Source organism: Drosophila montana, unplaced genomic scaffold (assembly GCF_035044405.1).
Source record: "Drosophila montana isolate Dmon_TW-CO22-7 unplaced genomic scaffold, ASM3504440v1 contig_1483_1, whole genome shotgun sequence".
Taxonomy (NCBI): Eukaryota; Metazoa; Arthropoda; class Insecta; order Diptera; family Drosophilidae; genus Drosophila; species Drosophila montana.
The window spans coordinates 1-23126 of NW_026996431.1; the positions used below are offsets into that span (position 1 = coordinate 1).

General features: G+C 35.5%; 1 protein-coding gene across 3 annotated transcripts in view; it reads left to right on the plus strand.

The window, feature by feature from the left end:
- The first annotated feature begins 5150 nt into the window (after nucleotides 1-5150).
- tay (tay bridge) overlaps nucleotides 5151-23126 on the plus strand; it is a 34786-nt gene continuing 16810 nt past the window's right edge. Inside the window, exons 1-7 of one of the 3 annotated variants that reach the window (XM_064688280.1) lie at nucleotides 5151-5969; nucleotides 6048-6165; nucleotides 6237-7623; nucleotides 7720-8532; nucleotides 8591-8755; nucleotides 8819-8860; nucleotides 8920-8946. In XM_064688280.1, coding sequence (XP_064544350.1) covers nucleotides 6352-7623; nucleotides 7720-8532; nucleotides 8591-8755; nucleotides 8819-8860; nucleotides 8920-8946 — 2319 coding nt within the window. In that variant the 5' untranslated portion in view covers nucleotides 5151-5969; nucleotides 6048-6165; nucleotides 6237-6351. Of the gene's footprint in view, nucleotides 5970-6045; nucleotides 6166-6236; nucleotides 7624-7719; nucleotides 8533-8590; nucleotides 8756-8818; nucleotides 8861-8919; nucleotides 8947-23126 lie in introns of those variants that run through there. The other 2 variants (XM_064688269.1, XM_064688278.1) reach the window with 2 other exon arrangements.

The window sequence follows — 23126 nt, forward strand, 5'->3', positions numbered from 1 at the left end:
CCTTACGAGGTTTAAATTGGGACCCTAATCTTCGGTTGCCATCCTATTCCAGCAGGCTGCTTCTTCTTAACCTTCCGTCGTTAACCAACCGTAGGACAATTCTCGGTGTTGTCTTTCTACATAAGTTGGTTGTTGGCGCTATAGATTCTCCTTTTCTGCTAGGGCGTCTTCAATTCTCTGTTCCGGCTAGACCAACCAGAAATTACCGCCCCTTATTCCTATCTACGTGCACAACAGACTACGCTATGCACAATCCTTTTCGCGTGCTATGTAAAAATTACAATAGTTTGCATCACGTTTTCTCTACCGAACTTTCTCTACCCCTAATAAAATCGTTGCTTTCAGGATACCTTCGGGAAGTCACTGACCATTCCCAGCTATGAGCAGGGGCATAGCTTGCCGGACAGGCTGTAAATTCTCCCCAACCGGGTCGGTGATTTCCCATTACTTTCCCAATACTATCTCTTTATCCTATCTACTTAACACTCTGTATATCTAGCATACAGTTCTTTACTTTATTAACAATCTTTTTACTTTCTTTTCTCCTATTTATGATATATTCTTAAATAATATAGCAAATTAAGATTATTTTTAATTTTACTTAAGAGCACTTTTTCCTACTTACACCCTTCTTCTTAGATGTAGGCTCTAATAGCGTCACTGACAAAATTAGGTGTGAAAAGGGGCACAGCTGGCCGGACTGGCAAATAAAACACCTCCATCGGTCGGTGATGCTATTAGAAATTTGTGTTCTCTATCTAGGCTTTTAGCATCTAAATTTCATAATTGTAAATATAATGTATTGAATAATTAGGAAGACACTCGTTTTGTCGACCACTAATAAATAAATAAATAAATAAAGCCCTTTCACCGTAAACTCGATACACGGATCGAGCAAAGTAACCAATAAGTGTCTTATGAAAATGTTTGGCCAAATCTCCCTATTCTTCGTGCTGGACTCACTCAACTCATTTGAAGCCATTATAGGATTCGACTTGTTAACACAGGCACAAGTAGCGTTGAACTTACGTATCAACTATTAATTACAAAAACAAATCCGAGCAGTTGCAGTATCATTACTGTGACTGTGTAAACTTCACATGGGAAAAATATGTTACGTTTACGTGGATGACGTAATAATCGAAATAATAATAAAAAATAAACGAAATTGACCATGTGCAACATATTGACACAATCCTAAAATGCTTGGCCGATGCCAACATGAGAGTAGCACAAAAGAAAACCAAGTTCTTTAAAGAGAGTGTCGAATTCTTAGGCTTTGTGGTGACCCAAAACGGGGCAACGACTGACCCTGAAAAGGTCAGAGCGATACAAGAGTATCTGGGGTTAGCTAGTTACTACCTCTAACCAATATTCTCAAAGGAGAAAATGGCTCGGTGAGCAAACATATGTCCAAAATGGTCACGATTGTATTTGACGAGACTCAACGTAATGCCTTCGAAAGGCTGAAGAATATCCTGGCATCAGAATATGTCATACTTATGTACCCAGACTTCCGTTTGACCTAACTACTGACGCCTCAATGGATGGCATCTGTGCAGTCCTATCCCAAGGGGCAGACATATTTCCATGATTACACGCACGCTAAAACAAAGCACACTACGCTACGAATGAGCGAGAATTGTCTATTGTCTGGGTTCTAGATAAACTGAAAAAATACCTCTATGGGACAAGAGAAATAAATATTTTGACTGATCATCAGCCCCTTACTTTTGCTGTCTCAGATAGAAACACGAATGCAAACATCAAACGACGAAGGGCATTCATTGATGAATACAACGCAAAAGTGTTCTACAAACCAGGAAAAGAAAATTCCGTGGCGGTTGCCCTGTCTCATCAAAATGTAAGCGCCTTACAAAACGATATACAGTCAGGCGCTGCAACGATTCACAGCGAAATGTCATTGACCTACACGATCGAAACGACTGAAAAGCCTTTAAGCTGTTTCAAAAATCAAATTGTTCTTGAAGAAGCGAAATTCCCTTTGAAACGAGTTATCATCCTCTTTGGCCAAAAAATACGCCACCTTTATACAACATGATTTGGTGCTAAATTTCCCCGCAACCAAATTCTGCTACTGGAAAAATATCGTGGTCGACATTACAGATAAAAATGAACAAATCGAAATTGTCACCACCGAACATAACCACGCGCACAGAGCCGCCCAGGAGAATACTAAACAAATCCTTCGCGATTATTATTTTCCACAAATGACAAAGTTGGCCAACGAAATAGTAACGATAGGCACCCCAAAAAACAAATACATGGTGAGATACCAATTCCATCATACGCTGGAAAAAGAGTCCACATTGATATCTTGTTTTAACTGAGAAAAAAAAATTTTTTACTTGCATTGACAAGTTCTCAAAATTCGCCGCAGTACAGCCACTGGCGTCTCGCACAAAAATGGATGTAAAACCGATCACCATTCAGCTGTTGAATTTATTCCCACAGACCAAGACAATTTATTGCGATAACGAAGTTCTTTTAATTCAGAAACTATCAGGGCGCTGTTAAAAAACGGGTACGACGTCGACATTGGGAACGCGCTACCACTACACAGTGGTGTAGACATTGCAGACATAGCCAGAGCATTTAGCCTAAAAAAAATGTCTGACGATACAGTCGACTTGATACTAAGGTACAATCGCGTACAACCGATACATACATTCGGTCACAGACCAGACACCCATCGACATAATATACGCAGCGTCAAACGAACTTTGGCTGGCCATTAAAAATAAAATTGCAAAGGCCCAGCACGATAGCATTGAAAGATCCAACCCGAATAGACAAAACAGAGTATTTGAGGTAGGCGAAAAAGTTATCGTAAAAATAACAGATTAGAAAATAACACCGCTTTGCACAGAAGAAACAATTCAAGCAGACCTGGGAACGTCTGTTCTTATTAGAGGGAGGGTGGTCCATAAGGGCAACCTCAAATGATTGTTGCTCTCAAATAAAAATCACACGAGCTAAAATAGCATTTTAAGAGTTTAAGGGCACAACAATTTCCATTCTTTAATACACAAACACAGACACAAATTAATAAACTCACCGACACTGTGAATGAAATAATTAAAGCTAAAAAAATGAATTGGTTGACACACCGCATTTGTATGAAACACTATTAGCAAGGATAGAATACTAATAAATCAAATATCGAACTTGATACTCACAATTACACTAGCTAAAGCGGGTATAATAAATCCCACTATTTTTGATCACGATGATTTGAAATCAATTATAAATGAACACCATGTCGAAGTTCCCATAGTTAGCCTAACCGAAAGGTCTAAAATCAAGGTCCTCCAGTCCGAGAACATTGTCCGTATATTTATAGATTATCCAGGGGTCAAGCTCATCTGCAAGAAAATCACCATCTACCCAATGGCACACCAACACGTCACACTACAAGATGATACCATAGCCGAATGCAACGATGGCATTCTAGCGATCAATGAATGCGTAACGAAAACTTACGCCGCCGTCTGTAAATTGGCAGCGCAAGACACCTGCGCACGAGCACTGCACGCCGGCAGCACAGCCCTTTGCCGCACGCAGCCAAGCCACCTAAAGCCCATCACACAAGTCAATGACGGCATTATCATTATCAACCAGAGTGCTGCCAAGGTCAGCACAGACGATGGTCCAGAGATTACTACAAACGGGACACATCTCGTCACCTTCCTCTTACAAGATTGCCAGGCGTAGCAGGGTCGCCTCTACTCAGCATAATCAGCCACGATCCAGTGCTAAGTATGCCCCATGCCCCAGCTCCCCAGGATCCAAAATTTCGAGGACGAATTGAAGGCCACCGGGTCACATAAGATTTGGACTACAGCAAGCATCATCCTCAGTGTCGTTGGCATTGGCTTTATCATCGTTTGGCAAATTGTAAAGAAAAGACAAGCATCGAAGGAGGTACAGAAGGCCATTAACAGCTATAAAATAAACGAGGACGGTCAGAAGCTTAATGGGGGAGTAGTTAACACATAAGAATTGCACTTTATATTTATGTCATAAGAACACACTTTTGTTTATAAGAACGCAAGAATGTTGCAGTGCCCTTTGCTTACATTGCGACATTCTGCTGACACATGAGTTCAGTGCCCGGCCAGCAGCGGTATGCTGGCGTATGCTGATTCGGCTATCCGGATATGGCAGCTGAGACTTGTGCGCCCAGCCTTTGGGTTCAATCCAATTCAATAATTCAATGCAATTTAGTTTGAATATGACTTTCAATAGATAAACTTGCTTCGGCCTTGCCGTTATAAAATACTTTCTTATTATTGATACAATCACTGAGCCACAAGGCCAGCTATGAAAGAGCGAAGTGAAGCTCCCAACATAATCAACGTAAGAAGACTTGTTACAATTTCCTGGCATATTGACTGCGACATACCCTGGACAGCGGCCGACTGCGCTGGACCACATACAAGATAACACGCATTGTTAGGCATTCTTCAACAGCGCGGGACGGCAACTTCTTAATTTATATACCTTTGTGAGTTTAACATAGCAGGCCACCCAAGCCATTTGTCTGAATACTTGAGGTTCCAATAAATAGTAAGTAAATATCTATATTATTCAATGGACTAAAATCTTTAAAGTTAAATGATATGCATTCTCGAGCTGACTTAGCAAACCAAAACTTAATTACTGGGAACAATTTTTAGTTTCTCTCAAATCTTTGAATGGTCTGTTATATACTTTGAAAATATGTAAAATACTAGGCAGAAAATACTACAGCAATGCATCTAAATAGAATAAGTTACAGATTTGTACCAGCATCTACCGATCTTCGGTTTGAGGTACTTATTTTAGAATGATACTCTTACTGAATTCAGTAATTTAAAAGAAATGTATATGCGCCAATGAGCTTTACACCATAAATTTAAAGGTTCTACAATATTTTTTATATATTTTGGTCACCTTATCGTGTTCCTCGTATTGCAACACCAGCAAAAATTATTCAATTTTTATCTTTTTTAAATTGTTGTTATCTTGCCCTATTTAGTTTTCGATTACAATCTAGTTGTAGAATATGACTAATCGATTTATAGTTAATGAAAATCGATTATACTACTTCACTGTTTTCGTGTTCGACTTTGTGGTCAGAAAGTTTAAAATTTAGCAAATGATTATAAAACACTTAAACTTACACGAAAGTGAATAAATTGTTAAATATAAAAGTGCTTACCATAATAGATATATGTAGATACCGCGTGAATCAAATGTAAAATGTTTAAAAATTAATTACAACTTTCGACAAATAGTATGTAATGCGTACTGATGTGTGCGGCGCTGTGGCTGTTGCTGCGTACACAACACGTAGGAAACACGGAATATTGTGTGCACTTTTCAAACAAGTGCAAGCGAGATGGCTATTGCTACTAGAATCATTGTATACAACATCTTTCATACACATACATACATACAAGGCAAGTAGCGCGCGAGCGCTCTTGTAGCCGACATTGCTCTAGCGACTATAGAGCATAAAGAAATAAAACAATTTCAAAAATATATAAAAATCTGTCGTGATTGTAATTATGAGAAATAACATACCAAGAATATATTAAATACAACGAAACAATGAACATTTGTAATATGGATAAAAACTAATTTATACATACATATATGTGTGTTCATAAGTACAAAAACTTATATATGTATATTATGTAGACACAAATGAAAACAGTTTCAGTTTAAAACATGGTCAATAATATGCATTTGTGTTCAAATATACGTGTTTTTTGTTTAGTGAAGTACATAAGTGCAAGTATGAACCTTTCTGACGGAGTGATGAAAAGTGTAAAAGATGGTGTCGGGCGGTGGATAGAGAAAGGGGGAATGATAATGCTATGTATGTATTTATGTACAATTTACATATGTTTAAATGAACACGCAACATAAATATATATCATACGTTTTTTGTTCATATGTGTGTAAGTATGAATTTAATACAAACACAAAAAAAATGATTTACGACCGGTCACCTATAAATGGTATATCACATATTTTAGAAAATTGTCCAAAATTCTTAACCGATTAGTGCATTTTACTCTACAACAAACCGTTTGGCTGGTACTAAAATTATTATTAGGTGGAGTGGTATTTTATATTTCATCTTTACTATGAAAGGTAAATCACACATCGTTTCCTTATTATGCGCACACCAATGGACTCATTATTTTCAATTTCGGTGATTATAGCTTTGATGGCACCCACAGCATTAATAGCTAAAATAGAAACAACAGACAATTATTGATACTATAGAAAGGCGCAAGCACACACAAAAAGAGAAACAGCTAATAATAATTTATTGACATGGATACCAACAATACAAACTCAACTGGAACGCCGGTGTTAAAATCGCTTGCTGCCTCAAGCGTTCTACAGGAGTCACGCGCTCTTTTAACGCAACTCGACAGTGTAGAGGCAGCTAAAGCGGTTATTCCTGTGAACTCGGCTATCGTGAGTGCCAACAAAAATCAACAACAAGATGCGACGAACACACTTGGTACGATTGCAGTTGTAAGTGATCAACCAGTCACTTCAACACTTACGTCGATAACAATGCCAAACACAACGGCCGTGGGACTGAACCTGCCGCCACCTACACCGAATTTAAGTGTTGCAGGATCTGCAACTGATGTTGATTTATTGAGTTGTTTGCTCCCAGCGCCGCCTTCATTTGTAACTGCAGGACTAATACCAACGTCAACACCACCACCTCACACTTCTTCAGACCAAACAGCACTAACGCCTGCACCATGTGCAAGTGATTTTGACTCTGACACGGAATTGTCAATCGTAGCAGCAACAGCTGCAACAGAAGTTGCGTCCACAGTAGACAACTCGGCCACTTCACCAATCTCCACCTTGTCGTGCGCACCAGTTCAAACTGCATTATTAGCAACCACAAACGGCCACATCAATAGCAACAACACCTCCAGTAGTTGTCCTCAACTGAGTCTTAACACAAAACAGCAGCGCCAACAAAAACGTCGGCGTGAGCGAGCCCAGCGCCTGCAGGCAGAGCGCGATAGTCGATGCAATTTAAGTGCATTAAGTGGCACTCTAATTGCAGGATCTGTTGGTGTTAGCGTTAGCCTTGGTATTGGCGCTGCTACTGGTGGTAGCAGTGGCGGTATCATTGGTTCGGTAACTGCACCTACCATAATAATGGGTAACTCTAGCGCAGTGGCTCCTGGGAATAGCTTGCTATACAACCTCAATAGTGCTGGTAGTATGGGCGAAGATAGCAATAATTCCAATGGAAACTTTACTAGCAGTAGTAACGGCAGTAACAATTTACTACCACCTACGGACAGCATTGCATCACTGCTATTAAATCCGCCACATTCGCCCGAATGTAATTCTGGTCTTATGGCCACCCCTAGTGACAGCGAAGGTGAATCACTGGATGAAGATCTCCTTTCAACATCATCATCGTCAACATTGCTGCTTCCGCGCGATAAGCCCCCCCCAAGGCCGCCACCTCCAGTTCGCCGAAAATTGCCAAGATCACCTGTCCTAGAAGAGGAAATTATTGATGGATTTGCCATATTAGAGTTTAAAACTTACGAAGATCTTGAGGTAAGTTTAAAGTACTTCTGCGGTAAAGGAATGATTACTATTTCTTTTTTTTCTTAATGTCTTAATTTTTGTGTATATATATGTGATTAAAAACAGTTTGCTATTAAATTGGGTCAAAAACGCAAGGAAAAACGGCTTTCGGCATTAGAAGAACTGACGTGCACCTATAGCATAGAGGAGATGAAAATGCCAAAGATCATCGATACTGGCCAACCGCACACACTGCGAACTACCAATCTCTCCAGTTTGTCTATTGTAAGCAACAATAATTTAAAAGAAGTTAATCACCACCAACATCGCGGTGTCGGTGCTGGGATGGGGGGCACAATTGTGGCTACGTCTAACAGCATTAGTACTAACATTAACAATAATACAGCAAGTAACAACAATAGCAATACGGTATATACTGTGCCATTGGCAAGCATGTGTAACGCACCGGACACGGAAGCAGATAATTGGGTGGAAGATCCATATCGACAACAGCAGGATCAGCTAAGCGGGAGTGCCAGTACTATTAGCATTGACATTAACAGCAATGCAAATCAAAATCAAATTAGTAATAATCAACATTTGAACCATTTAACCCAATCTAAGCAAACCGCATCCTCTGTCATCAACATAAACAATACGACTATCCCAGGAACCGTAAATACTGTCATTGATAGCTGCCTTCTGGATAATGGTAATGCAAAGCTATCCATTGGTTCGGTCGTGCCACACATAAATCTAAGTGATAATGGAAATGAAAGTAGTAGTAGCGAGAGTAAATCTCAAAATACCACCAAGAATGCTAACCAACCAAATAGTGTGGCAGTAGAATATATTAGCATTAATAGCACAAATTCAACTGAGGCTGCCACATTAAATAGTCGTCTAAAGGTTATTTCGTCCTCATGTCCAAAAATCAAAGTGAGTAAAGCAATACAAAAAAAGATATTAATATTAACAATGTACTGAATACCAACAGAAGCTGAATGGTTTAGAATGCAGTGAAGCCGATGTAATTGCAACAGAAGCAGTCGCAGCGGGACTGACGTTGGAAATTCAAGACTTTACGAACAGTTCATCGAAGGTTATAGGGACCAGTCTTTTGCTTCAAAAGGATAACGATCTAAATGAAAATTTTACTGATGTAAGTTTTAATTTAATTGATACCTATGTATAAAAATACCAATATTTTTTACTTTTTGGGCAGAATTCAAATCACTGCACTAACAACTTCAACGAAACTAATATCGTATGTATTTTCTGTAAATACACTTTATTATCTTTCTATTCATATCGTATTTGTTTCAGTGTGATAAGACTAACGGCGGGATTACGGTAAGTTTAAACCAACAGGTTGTGCATTGTTATCCAAATAAATACCATGATAGATTATATAGTATTCTGTTTTGGGAGATACACATATATATATATACTCTGAGACACAACTATAAACTCACCCAATTTTTCCAGTGTACTATTCTTAAGAATCGGGCGAGTGATAAATTACAGATGAGGAACGAAAGACAATGGAAAATAAAGCATAAAAAGTACAAAACATCAACACTTCACCGATTTTTTTTTTTATCGTTCGAATTTCGGCTGGTGCAAAACTATAAACGATAATATTAGTTTTCTCGTCGGTTTTTAAAAAGCAGATTCGCTTAAATAATTGTTACTATTAAATATTAAATTAGAATTAATTCAAATATGAACATGCCGTGTAGTTTATACCTTATCGACGAGGGAAAATGAATATTATGTGCTTCTAGAATACGAGAAATTGCTAGAAAAATTAATCGTTCTGATGCCGTCGTCAGAAATTTTTTAAGAACCCTGAAGAATGAGGCACAAGAACAAAAGTTTCTAACCGAGATAAGCGATGCAAATCCAACCAAATTGCCATGACTGTTACCTCATTGAGCTCAGCTTGAGCACTGCACGTGTCCAAAGTTATAGAAATACAAAATCTTAAATCTAAAAGAGTGCTAGACCGTCACAAGATAGCTATAGAATTCGCAGGGAAAAACATGGCCTTAAATTTGAGAAATGTGATCATTTTTCTGAACCTTTTATTAGCACCAAATATTCAAATCTTTCGCTTTGCAGACTATATTTTCGTATGAGAAAAAATTAAGTTTAGATGGCGCTGATGGATATAAGATTATTCATTTGCAAAGGACTATTATTTCTTATGAAAGATGTTTCGATTTTTGATGTTTTTCAATAGTGCGTTTAAAGTAAAGCCGAAAATCGAATAAGTAATAAAAAGAAACGGTGAAGACATTACTGTTGTTGTTATATATGTTTCATATGTTTTTATGTTATATATATATGTTTTTATGTTATAAATATATGTTTCATATGTTTTTAGGTTATATATATATATGTTCCATATGTTTTAATATATATAAATAAATACATATATATATATATATATATATAATTGGGGATAGCTAGTACATTTCATCGGCCACTTTGCGATGGTATTTTTTTAAGTCGATTGCCATTATATATATATATATATATATATAATGGCAATCGACTTAAAAATATATATATATATATATATGCCATTATATATATATAATGGCAATCGACTTAAAAAAAATACCATCGCAAAGTGGCCGATTAAATGTACTAACTATCCCCAATTAGCTTTTTCGTGCCCATTTTTTCAAAATTTAAGTAAACTCTTGGCAGAAAGAAAAACTGATAGTTGTCAATTTACTAAACTTTTTAAATATTTATATTATAAACAGTTGAGTAAAATATTAATATGTGTTGTACATTTTTGATGACTGTATGAAACTCAAGAGCTGCATTATCGTGCTAAAATATTTAAACAAATATAGTTGCGAAAAAAAATTATTACCACCACAATTTTTTAATTGACAAAGCTCCCTTAATACTTTAAAAACGTAAAAAAAAAGTTATTCCTATGTATTTGTAAAAAGTAAAAGCGTATTTATATGTTCCTTAATCTTAATTCTTTGAGCTGAGTCGCTTTTAAAAACAATCCTAGTGGCTCTTATTTTTCTTGTATACGTAACATAAATAACATGATGACATGTTATGACACTAAAGTCAAGTTTTAACGATAAGCAAGCGAGGCACACTGTACCAATAATGTCGTACAGCGACTAAAATATTTTTTGGTAACGTAAATAGCTCACTCGCAAAAGGGCAAAACAAAAAATTTTAAAATACAATTTTGTTTTTTTAAGACCTATAACAAAAGTTATTAAAAATTAGTATTTGGTTAGGTATCCTCTTTCCTCTATGTAAAATTGTTCAATTTTCGTCCACTGTACCCTCTATTAGTTTGAATTTCGAGCTAATGAAGCGATTTCTGATCTTCTTTTCTAACATATAAATCAAGACTCGGGTGGCGTCTTGAGTAAATGTGGCGTATTAAATGAAAGATAAATTCGCGTATTATTAGCCATATGCTTCAGGGCATTATCTTGTTGAAAATAAACGAGATTGATATGTCCAATTTTTGCACGCTTGGCCTGAAATTTTATTTAACATCACTCCACCTACACCATTTTTAATTGTCTTATTTTGGGTTATATGCTTCTCCAGTTATTCTCCACACTTGCAGCCGTCCAGTTGAGCCAAACATGTTATATTTGGACTCTTCAGAGAATAAAACAGCGCCAAAACTGTGGAGGAGCATTGTGGTAATCTTTTGCGGAGTCGGTTTATCAGAACGATTTCTCAGAACGATTTTATTGAATTATTGAATAATTATGTTAAGAGCTAACATGCTCAAAGAGGGAGAGCGTACTCATGCATACATTGAGTAATAAAGAGACAGAGGAGGCTTTTGGATCAAAATCTCTTTTTCGAAGCACTTCGTGCGCGATAGCGCGGTTGTCTACAGCTACTTCTGTCGCCCAAAAATCAATGACAACTTCAGAACATTTCCCATATGAACCAACAACAACCATAATCAAAACAAACGACTCGACAATGAAAAAAGCACACCACAAATTCTGTCCCTGCTATCCCTCTTTGGTTTGAGGCTATAACCTATGATCCTAGCTTCTGCACTCTTCTAACTCATAATTGTAGTTTCTAAACACTGCTATGCCTATAATTCGCAAAGTCCCAAAGTCATATCTTCTTCTTCTTCACTCGCTTTCAACTTGCAAGCAAGATTTTATAACTTTTCATTTTTTGATGAGCAAGGCACCCTTTCCCAAAATAGGGTATTTTAACTATTCATAAGTTCTGTAACCAAGTACCACTAACCTTCTTATATACACATATTTGGCCCAATGCCTGAGAAAAATATAATTACGTATTTTGTGTGCAACTGTTAGTGCAATCAATAATAATTGTTTTCTTGAAACATTCTATACAATTTCTATGTATTAGGGTATCAATGCCTCGACGCGCCAAATAGTTGTTGGCATGTGTGCCTCATCTCACACATATTGGTAAAAAATATGCATGTATTTACATATTTTCCTAGCCAAGAGAAGAATATGAATTTAAGAAGATTGCAGCATTCTGTTGCGCATGTGACGTCGCAGGCTAGGGCTTTTTGTATGCGAGCGTTGCGTACAATAAAGTAATACATTATTAAATATATGCATTTTTATAAAAGACCCTATTAATATATTACTTTAATGTACGTAATAAAGATAGAAATATATTCTAAGCATCACAAGAAATGAAATTCTTTAAAACGTTACGTCATAGTATATGATGTTGACGCACCTTTTGATTTGAACGCCATGGCCTGCTGGCATTCAAATTTTCTACCTACTTGCGCCAAGACTCGGCTCTGCCTGCAGCAACAACATTAGAACCCAAATCGTGTTGTTGTTGTTTCTACGCGCTGCCTTGTTGGAACGACATAGAAACCAACAACAAACGCAGTGGCATTATTTGTCCCTTTTCTTTGCACTGAGTTTCCTATGTCCTCATTATCGCGCAGAAACTTTTGATGATCAAGACGGAAGACGAAAAAAAAAATGGGGTTTCGTGCGCACTGTTGTTGTTTTGCAAGTGATTTGTTGTTGCTCCCTATAAAAAAAGAGGTTTATTTTTGAGTTTGAAAAGCTCGGAGTCTTTAGCTCTGTCTCTTTATTACTTAATGTCATGCATATATGGTTATGTTGAAGTATTAGTTCTTGTACATTGCGCTCCTGGGCATTCGCCTGTGGCATGCTTAGTCAGCGCTTATGCCGTAATGCAACCGTCAAGTGGCTGATCATAGTTATAAGTATCAATGTTTATGATTGCAACAAAATGTTACATTGTGCATGCATGAATAAACTATACCTCCCCTTTTAAAATCAATAAAGTAATTATATGAAATTATTTAATGTTAAAAAAAAAAAGTTTTAAGATTGTTTTAATTGTTTGTTAACTTTGATTTTGAAATTACGAGTCATTGTTATTATTTATACCTTCTTCTTTGTGTGTTAATAATGTTATGTATAAAACAATTATAATCTATCATTATGTACTTTTTGATTTTTAATTTTAAAATTTATTATGATAATGTTATTATTGGGTCCTAGATATCTATCTTCCAGCTTATTACCTGTTTTTATTAAAACTTAGACTGCTAATTCTAATTTAAAATGTGACCGTTCCCTATCATAATAGTCTTTCTGTTTTTTCTAATTATTTTCTATAAATATTCTTGATCTCTTATAAGCTTGTTCTAATCTTATACTAGATTTCTTTGCGTAATCTTCTATATTAAAGTGGTAATATTTTATCTATGCTATTAAAATGTTTTGGTAGGTTTGAGCTTTTGCTAAAAACTAGTTCATATTGGCAATAATCAGGTGCCATGGATGGGGTTATATAGTATCAATAAACAAAATATTGAAGCCATACTTCCCTATCAGTTCTATCAACTGATATGTATGAATTCAATTATGTTTATGTGACTTCGTTCACCAGTTCGTAATGTCTGGTGATGGTGCCCTGTAGACGTAATGTTCTCTATTTTTAAATATTTACATAAATGGTTAATTATGGAATTCTTGTATTCGTTTCTCCTTTACTGTAATAAACGTCTTCATTGGGCCGTTCTTTGGAATAAGTGATTCGAATATAGCTTTTTCAGCGCCTTCTGCACATTTCAGGTTATAGATAATCCTAATAATCCTTGTAGTGCACCAATTCTGTCAATAAGTACTTTGTCGAAAACACTTATTGGTGTGTCTGTAAAAGTTAAAGGAGTCTCAGAGTGCTCTGTTGTTTTAGCTTTTTGACACTTACGTACGTTCTCTGAAATATTACATTTGATATTTTTCCACTATGTCTTAAATTTTACCAAGCGTTTTTTTGCATGCCTGTGTGACCTCCTTGCATAGGATCATCATGGCATGTAGACAATATTGCTTCTTTTTGTTTATCTGGATCACCGGCTTGAGTAGCGCTACTTTTAAGTTCTTTAAATATTTATTGCCCATCATTTTGAATGTATCTATTGAAAAGTTTTCAAAGATCTTTCGCTCTTAGCCACTTTGAGTTGGCTAATCTTATTTATACCGGCATTTATATCAAGCATTTGAAAGAATTGGCCTAGGTCGGGCATTCTATTAGTATATATATTGCTAATCTCAATTCTTGCTATATCTTCTTAACCATGTTTTAACAAATATTTAAAAGGTGTTAGTGGCAAGGTCACTTAATATACTTTGGTCTTAGAAGCATTTTCAAGATTTGGCCTTGGCAAATTTTCTTGTTTATTTCCATTATTATCTCCTGCGCAGGATTTGTTTTGTCTTCTTTGTTGTCTTTTAGTGACCTTTAAGACTTGGAATGTCATTTCTTTTATCTCTTTGATGTTTATTCTGGATAGCGCATCTGCAATATAATTATATTTACCCTTAAGATATTCTACTGTAAATGCATATTCTACTTCTAATCTCATTCGTGTTAATTTTATACTTGGGTTTACCATTGAGAAGAGGTAAGTTAATGTTCTGTGATCCGTTTTTACTATAAATTGTTCGCCATATACGTATGGACGAAAATATTTAATTGCCCAGTGGTTTGCTGCTAACTCTTATTCTGTTGTTGATTTGGCCCTCTCGCCTTGTATGAAGGTTTTTGAGGCGTTTGCTACTGGTAGATTTTTACCATTGTGTTCTGGTGTAAGAACTGCTCCGCAGGCTTGCTTACTTGCGTCGGTCGCTAAAATCTAAAAAATAATCCGAGAAACTTTGATTCTGTAATAATTGCAAAATGCAAAAAATTTTCTAATGCTATCTGCATCCGCCCGGACAGGGTATTTCTTAATGACATCGTAATTTTTGTCATCTGTTAAAATATTTTTGTCAGTAGACTTGTGACCTAGAAAAGTTACTTCGTGCATGAAAAACGAGCATTTCTCTGTCATAAGTCATCCATATATCGAAAAGCTTGAGCAAGTTCAATACCTTCAAATGCAATTGTCAGTTAGAATGAGTTTGGCGCTGTTTTTAATCCGTATGTAATCACGCGTAACGATCGGAGCTCCTTGCTCATTGAAAGGGACGAAATATTTCGAGAATCTACATTAAGTTCAATATGGTGGAATCCAAATATTGGACTGAAATATAACAAATATTTTGCTCGTCCTATTTGATCAAGAATGGAAGTGGGAAGTTGTCTGCCAATAATTAATTTGACGATAATCTACTACTAAGCGCTATCTTTTGCCAGTGGAACCTGATAAAGGCTTCTTGGGAATCACTAAGAGTTGGCTTATTCCGATACAGACGGTTCTACGATACCAAGCGTGTTTTTCTATTAACAACATTAAGAAAAGGTTTTCTTCTGGGTTTGCATGATTTAAGCAATAAATTTAAAGCTCATAAGCTCATAGACAAAATTAAATTTTTCCACCGTTATATCTGGGGATTAAGTTGTTGCCTGTATGGAGGCTTTAACATTATCTAGCCTAGAAATAAAATTTTATTTTTCGGTGGAATAGCGACTAGAGGCTTAGGTACCACATGTGTGACAGTGAGAACATTGTCAGCTCCGGTTTCTAAAACAGCCAGTAGTCTGAACTTCGTACCGCCGCATGATAATATTAGAAGTTCTGCACTAATGATAATTTCGCAAATAAACGAACCCGAGGCAACCATTCGGTTAATAGCCAGCCGATCGTTATTTCTTAAACTTAATGATTTTGCTTATTTTCCACTCGCCCTTCATATTTAAACCGTCCACTGACATATTGTACGGTGGAACTACTGCGACAAAAAATTTTCGCAATTTCTGCATACGATTTTTATTGTTTTTGATGTGCGTATTTAAAATAAGCCGACGCTCCTTAAATATTTTCCTTGACTTTTAGAGCACTATCTGACCATTTATTAAACAAATTTATATAAAATTCTCAGATAATTGCTAAAAACGTATCCCAAAAATGTCTATACGTTACCTTTATTGCATTGAGGATAGTACGGTGTATGAAGACTATTGGAGCTAAACACGTGCCATTTTGCTGTTTTTTTATCTTTAACTTTTGTATTATTAAACATATTTTCTTTTGGTAAATAAAGTAAATAAATGATAAAAAAAACTGCATTTATACTTTTTTTGTTGCCCTTTTGCGACTTAGTTGTAACGTTGTAGAAAAACAATATTGGTACACTGTATAGTTTTATTGTAAAAAACAAAAAGATTGAATGTATAGATTTTGGCAATTTTCTAATCTTGTAGTCAGCGTGACAAAAAAAAAACTTCCTCATACAAACGCGTCGGTATAAAGCGCAAAGTCTACTCCATTTGTTTAATAACTGAATGAGGGTATCCCGTTAAACTATAAATAAAAAGAAAATTTATCCAATTTGATTCCAAGGACAATTTTATACTATACAATAAGCGAATGAACTTTAAAGCACTGTTGATCTGGCATTAAATCCATTATTTCTAAAGTTATTCTAGTTAAAACACAAATAAAATGAATGAAAGATGACAGTAGTTAATTTTTAAATAGAACAAATTAACAGTGGATTTAATTCGTCCAACGAATTTCAGTTAAAATTTAAACTGAATAGTCCTTTTAAGATTCTGCCCTTTTCCTAGTATTTTTCTAAAAATAAATATTTAATATAAAAGCGAGAAAGAAGTGCTATCTTCGGCACACCGAAGATTTAATACCCTTGCAGATCCAACCTTTTCAAAAGGCTCATAGTGCTTTGCCCGTATCTAAGAAGCACAGGGAAAATAGTGAATGCCGAGTATGGTTAAGATATCTTGAAAAACAAAACAGGTTTCCATACAACAACTTAATCGTCGACCGATCGTCCCTATGGCAGCTTTATGATAAAGTGGTCCGATGTTGATAGGATTTTGCATATATATGGGGAGTATAGTAAAACTAATATGTGACAAGTTTGGTCAAGATATCTTGAAAAACAAAAAATATTCCATACAACAGCATAATTTTCGACCGATCGTTCCTATGGCAGCTATATGATAAAGTTGTCCGATGTTAATAAAATTTCGCATATATATGGGGAGCGTAGTAAAACTAATAAATACCGAGTTTGGTCAAGATATCTTGAAACATAAAAATTTTCCATACAAAAACTTAATTTTCGACCGATCGTTCCTATGGCAGCTATATGATATAGTTGTCCGATCTTAATAGGATTTTGCATATATATGGGGAGCGTAGTAAAACTAATAAATACCAAGTTTAGTCAAGATAACTTTATAAACAAAAATGTTTTTCATACAAGAACATACTTTTCGACCGATCCTTCCAATGGCAGCTATATGATATAGTGGTCCGATCCAGCTGGTTTTGACATATGAACTGCGTGCAACAGAAAGAGGGAATTCTGCAAAGTTTCATAAAGATAGCTATAAAACTGAGAGACTAGTTCGCATAGAAACAGACAGACGGACATGGCTATATCAACTCGGCTGTTGATACTGATCAAGAATATATATACTTTATGGGGTCGGAGATGTCTCCTATGCGTTACACATTTCACGACAAAATTATAATACCCTCTGCAAGGGTATAACAAGTAAAAGTGCTCTAGTCGAGAATTCCTGATTAATAGATGCTCTGAACACAGCGCCGCACTGCCGTTACAAACATTCTAGCTCTCTTTTATATATGCTTACACACATGCCGCAAACTACGCACCCTATACTACAGCTGTGCTACGTCTCGTAGCTCCACACTTGCAAGACCGCTCGCAATTACCTTGGGTATTTATTGTCCGATTTTTAGGACATTTTCAGGGCATAAATATCACATTTAAATGTTTACCAACGGCCAAGTGTATACCTCAATAAAATAATGTGGATCGGTGTATACATTACAAGTCTACCCAACTTGGTTTTTTTAGCTCTGATAATCACAATACATACTCAAAAACAGGATTTTCTTATCGGTTTTATCGATTTCATAGAAACAGGGCAATTTATCTATGATTTAAAGAAACTTGATTTATGCGAGCAATAGGAGTAGTACTACGTTCGTTAAATCGTTAAATTTAGATGAAATTGCGAGTAAACGGTAAACAAAAGTTAATTTTTAGGCTTCAAGATTCTCACCTGACAGCTATCATGGGCGGAAACCGTTGGTTCATGCTTTTCTTTCTTAATACGATGGACTTCAAACTCATTATTTAAACGTACGAGATAGTATGGGTAGATTTATATTTTTCAGGAGCGAGAATAGCTAAGATATATATAGTATTTGAAACACAAAACTTGCCACCGTCATAGCCGGGAAATACCAGCTAGTATTATATATATGTATATATATTATATATTTTTTCATCTTTCAATTAAGTTGCTATTTGGTGAGCTGCAGCGATCTTCGTTGGGAAAAAATTAAAAAGTTTTCGCTAGGTAAAAAGAGAATATTAGTTTTGTGAGCTATCCACTTCGCTATCTCAGAAATCCATTGTTAGTAAACCTAGTGAATTAAATCTTTGAATACGTACCGTGTATACTTGTGATTCGATTTTTCAAGCCACAGATTTAAAACTAGAACTAGTTGGACAGATTAATAAGTCTCTCTTTTAAAAATAAAACAAAAATGCTCTTGCTACTTTCATATTGATAAAGCTATATATTAAATATCACAATATTTCCGTGAGTTGCAACTGCTTTGCAGTTACTGAAGAAACTAATTTTCTTAGTTCTTGCGCTGACCATGACCTATCCCAAATACGTATTCAGATAATTTCATTAAATTTAATTATTTATTATATTACTATTTTCTGACAAATAGAACCTCATAGATTTACAACCAACAAAAGCCATGTAAAAAGCAACATGGACGTGCCAAACCCTTTCATTATTTCATATAACTCCTTCCTTCGAAAGGAAATAAATGGTCTCAAGAAATCTTGCTCTCTGATCAGGTCAGAGAGTTGCGGACCGGAGTAGAAACGAAGTCGAAGGGATCTCATGCACAGAAAACAAGTGGCTACATTTTTTGTCCTAGCTGTTCCATCTATATGTGTTATGGTCAGAGGTAGGATTAATGTCATACTTTTCGAAAGTTATACTGAAAACATTTTGCAATTTAACAATTTCTGCTTATCAACTTTTTAAACAGAACTAAGTATTGTTATTGCTCTCAATTCTAAACAACTTAAAAATTATCAACTGTGTGCAGTTTATGAATTTATGTATGTTTATATGACATCTTCTTTTCTGGCACTCTCCACGAAAGCATTCTTGTTGATATTTTAAATCAATAACTGCGATATACAAAGCGAAACTTAAAGGAAAATAATGTCTAAATAAAGTATATAAATTAGAAAGAGAGGAAAATAGTCAATATCATCAAGTATTTGGACTTATTTACAGCTTGATATCAGAAAGATCAATATAGTATACATTTGTAGGGTGGCGTATATATATATATAAACCCGGAAATATTATAAGCATTGTATTATAACGTGAATAAAACAAAGTGGTCTCCCACTTACCCCACAAATGAAAAAAGGAAAAACCCCACAAAAAAAAAAGTAATGCCGAAGCTTTACTAAAATATCATTATACTCTGAACCCATTGAAATTGGATGAAAAATATATTACTTTTATGCAAATGTTACAGCTCTTACATTCAACATGTTTTATAAATCCGTTTCTCTTTGACATCCACAATGTGTTCAATTAAAGCCGGTAATCCACCATGCTCCATCGTTTTTTTCTCGGAATATTTCCAAACTCATGTGATGTATATTAAGCGAAAACACTAACCGAAACACTTTCAACTTTAACATAAAACACGGACCTCGAGCCAGCCAACAAATATTTTAACACAAAACAATATATGGATATTCGTGACTCGAATTTTTTCAGTTGATTGTGTGAATTATATGTGGTTTGGTTGATTTTCGTTGCTTGCAATGAAATTATATAAAGAATAATATAAATACAATAAATATATAACAAACAAGTATTTCCAAGGATCTATATGAAAAATCATTTGTGACGTGTTTCACATTTTGTGTAAAATTTTTTTTGGTGAAATTTTACGTTTCGTCCGATTTGCATTAAACTTATTTTCAAAGCTCTACATAAGAACTTCACGAAAACGTGTTTCAGCGAAACTGGTAAATTGGCGGAAAAAGTTTGTATGCAAGTTTTTTGCTTACCGTCCGATCGCTTTATTTATTTTATACCATTCACGGGAAAGGCCGGGGTTTGCCCGCTAGTAATATAATAAAATTAAAAACATTGCATATGTATATACTATTAAAGAAGCTAAATGTCAAATTTTGTGAGTTTAGCTGTTAAGGCCTAAGAGATTTGCTTAAAAACCATTTCGATATCGATTTTTATCGATTGCTTAGACACGTGCTACACGGGCACTAGGAGCACATAGCTTCTGAGCTCCTTGCGTTCAAACATACGGACAGGCAGACGAACGGAAAGACAGACGGACATGGCTATTGATGCTGTTCGAGAATGTATATACTTTATGGGGTCGAAGATGCTTCTTTCTGCCTGTTACATGCATATGCACAAATACATTTTTTTTTCCCCATTTTTAAAAGCTTCAGGGTATAAAAAACATACTAATGAAAAAAAATTATCCCAGAAACTTTGTGATAATATAATAACAGAAAAAACGAACTTAAGCAACATTAAAGAAAGAAATCATAAAGAAAAACATTATGATGACCAGGCATAGTAAATCAGCGTTCATTTTGTAGAGCATTTTGCCAACAGGAGGGCGATTGTCAAAATGCTATCAGGCACACTCCAAATAGCTACACTTTTGATACAAAGTGTCGAGACACGCAATGTGCACTTCCCATAAAAACAAAAGTCCTTACAGCTGATTTCGATCATGCGAGAATATTTGACAATGTGCAACAGTAAAAAAACAGCGCTTGCCTTGACTACAAATATGGAAAGAAACAAAACCAGGGCAGTATATATAAAGGTTATGAAAATAATATAATTAAGAGCTGTAATATGTATAATTACTGTGTTCTTTAAATAAATGTTTATGACATGTTTTGATGCATCAGTTTGTTTAGGAGATAAATAAAAGACCCTGATAAAGGTGCGACTGGGGACTGAAAACTCTATTATTATTATTTTAGTTATTTTTATTGTTTTTATTTTTGTGACTCATAATGCAGCATTCTAGTTGATTGATTTTCTAATGACATTCATTTCCCCCATTTCTAAAAATATATCATAGGAGAAAATAGGAGAATTTTTACAATTACATTCTCTTAAAGCTGATAAACAAATGACTTACTTTTAACATTGCTTTAACTTATATTTTAATAAAATTTCTAGAATGTTATATTCTATTGAAGCTCAGCGTTCGGCTGACATTCTTGGCAATCTTACTCTCACAGTTCATGCAAAAATTAGGACAAACGCTACTGGGATGCCAAAAGTTAAAAAATTCGTTCAACATCTTTTTAATATTGTATACTTAGTTCTAACAGCATTAAGCCGTGGTCAATATCAACAGCCGTGGTCAACATCAACAGCCGTGTGGATCTAGCTATGTCTCTCTTTTTGATATTCGGGGTTCAGAAGATCAATATATATAAGCATACGTATAACGGGGAGCAAGGTTTTTTAAAATTTATCGATGTTGCACCAAAAATTTAAATATATCGATATCCAAACCCCGACCAGCCGTCCTCGGACTTCTTGTAACCCTCAAAAAGTGCCAGAATGTATCGTTGACCTCAAGTCCCCTGGCGCTTCAGACCAAAAATATAGTCGCGGTCAATCCAGATATTTAGGGCTATTTAATTAATTTCTTTTCGTTTTCGCCAATGTACCGCACATTCTATATACTCTGTCTTTGTAAGTATGGTAGACTTAATATTTCTTGGTGGCCTGTTATATTGAGGAATGTGAACACTGCTGGGCCAAGAGATCCAATAATAATAATAATATAATATTTCATTACCTCAGTCAGCCGTTTTCTTCGGCAAGGATGGTGTTATTGTATTGTCCATTTTTTTTTTATAAATTAAACTTGGTCAAGGATACTTAATTAGAAATGTAAAAACTTTTATTTAATAGAACCTTGATTTGGGCTACTTTCTTTAGGTCAGTAATCTTTATGTTCGTAGAACGCTCATTGATTAAGTTTTGTTGGGTTAATAATTTTAATAACTTTTGGATTAATAATTCCAATCTTTGTGGGTGTTAGCATTAGAGTTTCAATTTCAATATCCTATTTCTTAACAGCAATATTTCATCTCAGAAGGAAAGAAAGCATCTCCGAACCCATAATGTATATATATTCTTGATCATATGTATGAACACAAGGATCTCAGAACCTATAAGAGTTAGAGACTTGAAATTTTAGCTGTAGGTCCTCCTAGTGCCCGCGCAGATCGAGTTTGTTTCCGATATTCGATAACTTGCCCGGTTCCAAGTAATCGATAAAAATCGATATCGTAATCCTATTTTTGAGCAATTTCGGTAAATGATATGGGCTAGAGTCACCAAACTTGACATATTAGTTCTAGAATAGTATATATATCAAGTATCTTTCATTTAATACCTAACGCCACCTCCCCGCCACCGCCACAAAGCCATGAGTCAAGTTAATAATCCAACTTGTATTGCCCATCAATTTAAGCCACAATTTATTCGCAATTGACTTGTTGAGAATACATAAATATTCTATGGCACTATAAGATGCACTATCATTAAGATCGGTTAAGAAACACAAAAATTATGTGCGCCCGTGTTAGCAGCAGCTAGCGCAAATTCCAAGAATTTCTGTATACATACACACACACATTTATGCGCGTCTGCTTTGAATTCTATCAACAGCATTGCAATTGCGATTGTATTGTTTTCTGTGCTGTTATTTTAATTGGTAATTTTCTCACTGAGGCTCAATTATTGGTGTGGCTGTTGAGTAGAGCCGGCAGCAAGTAGTGCAGTTTGTAGCGAGTTCGAACCCTACCGAGGAGATTATTATTTTGTTTTTTGGCTGGTGTGGCTGTTGATAAGAGGCGGGAGCAATTAATGCGGTCAGTTGCGAGTTTGAACCCTGCCAAGAGATTTTTGTT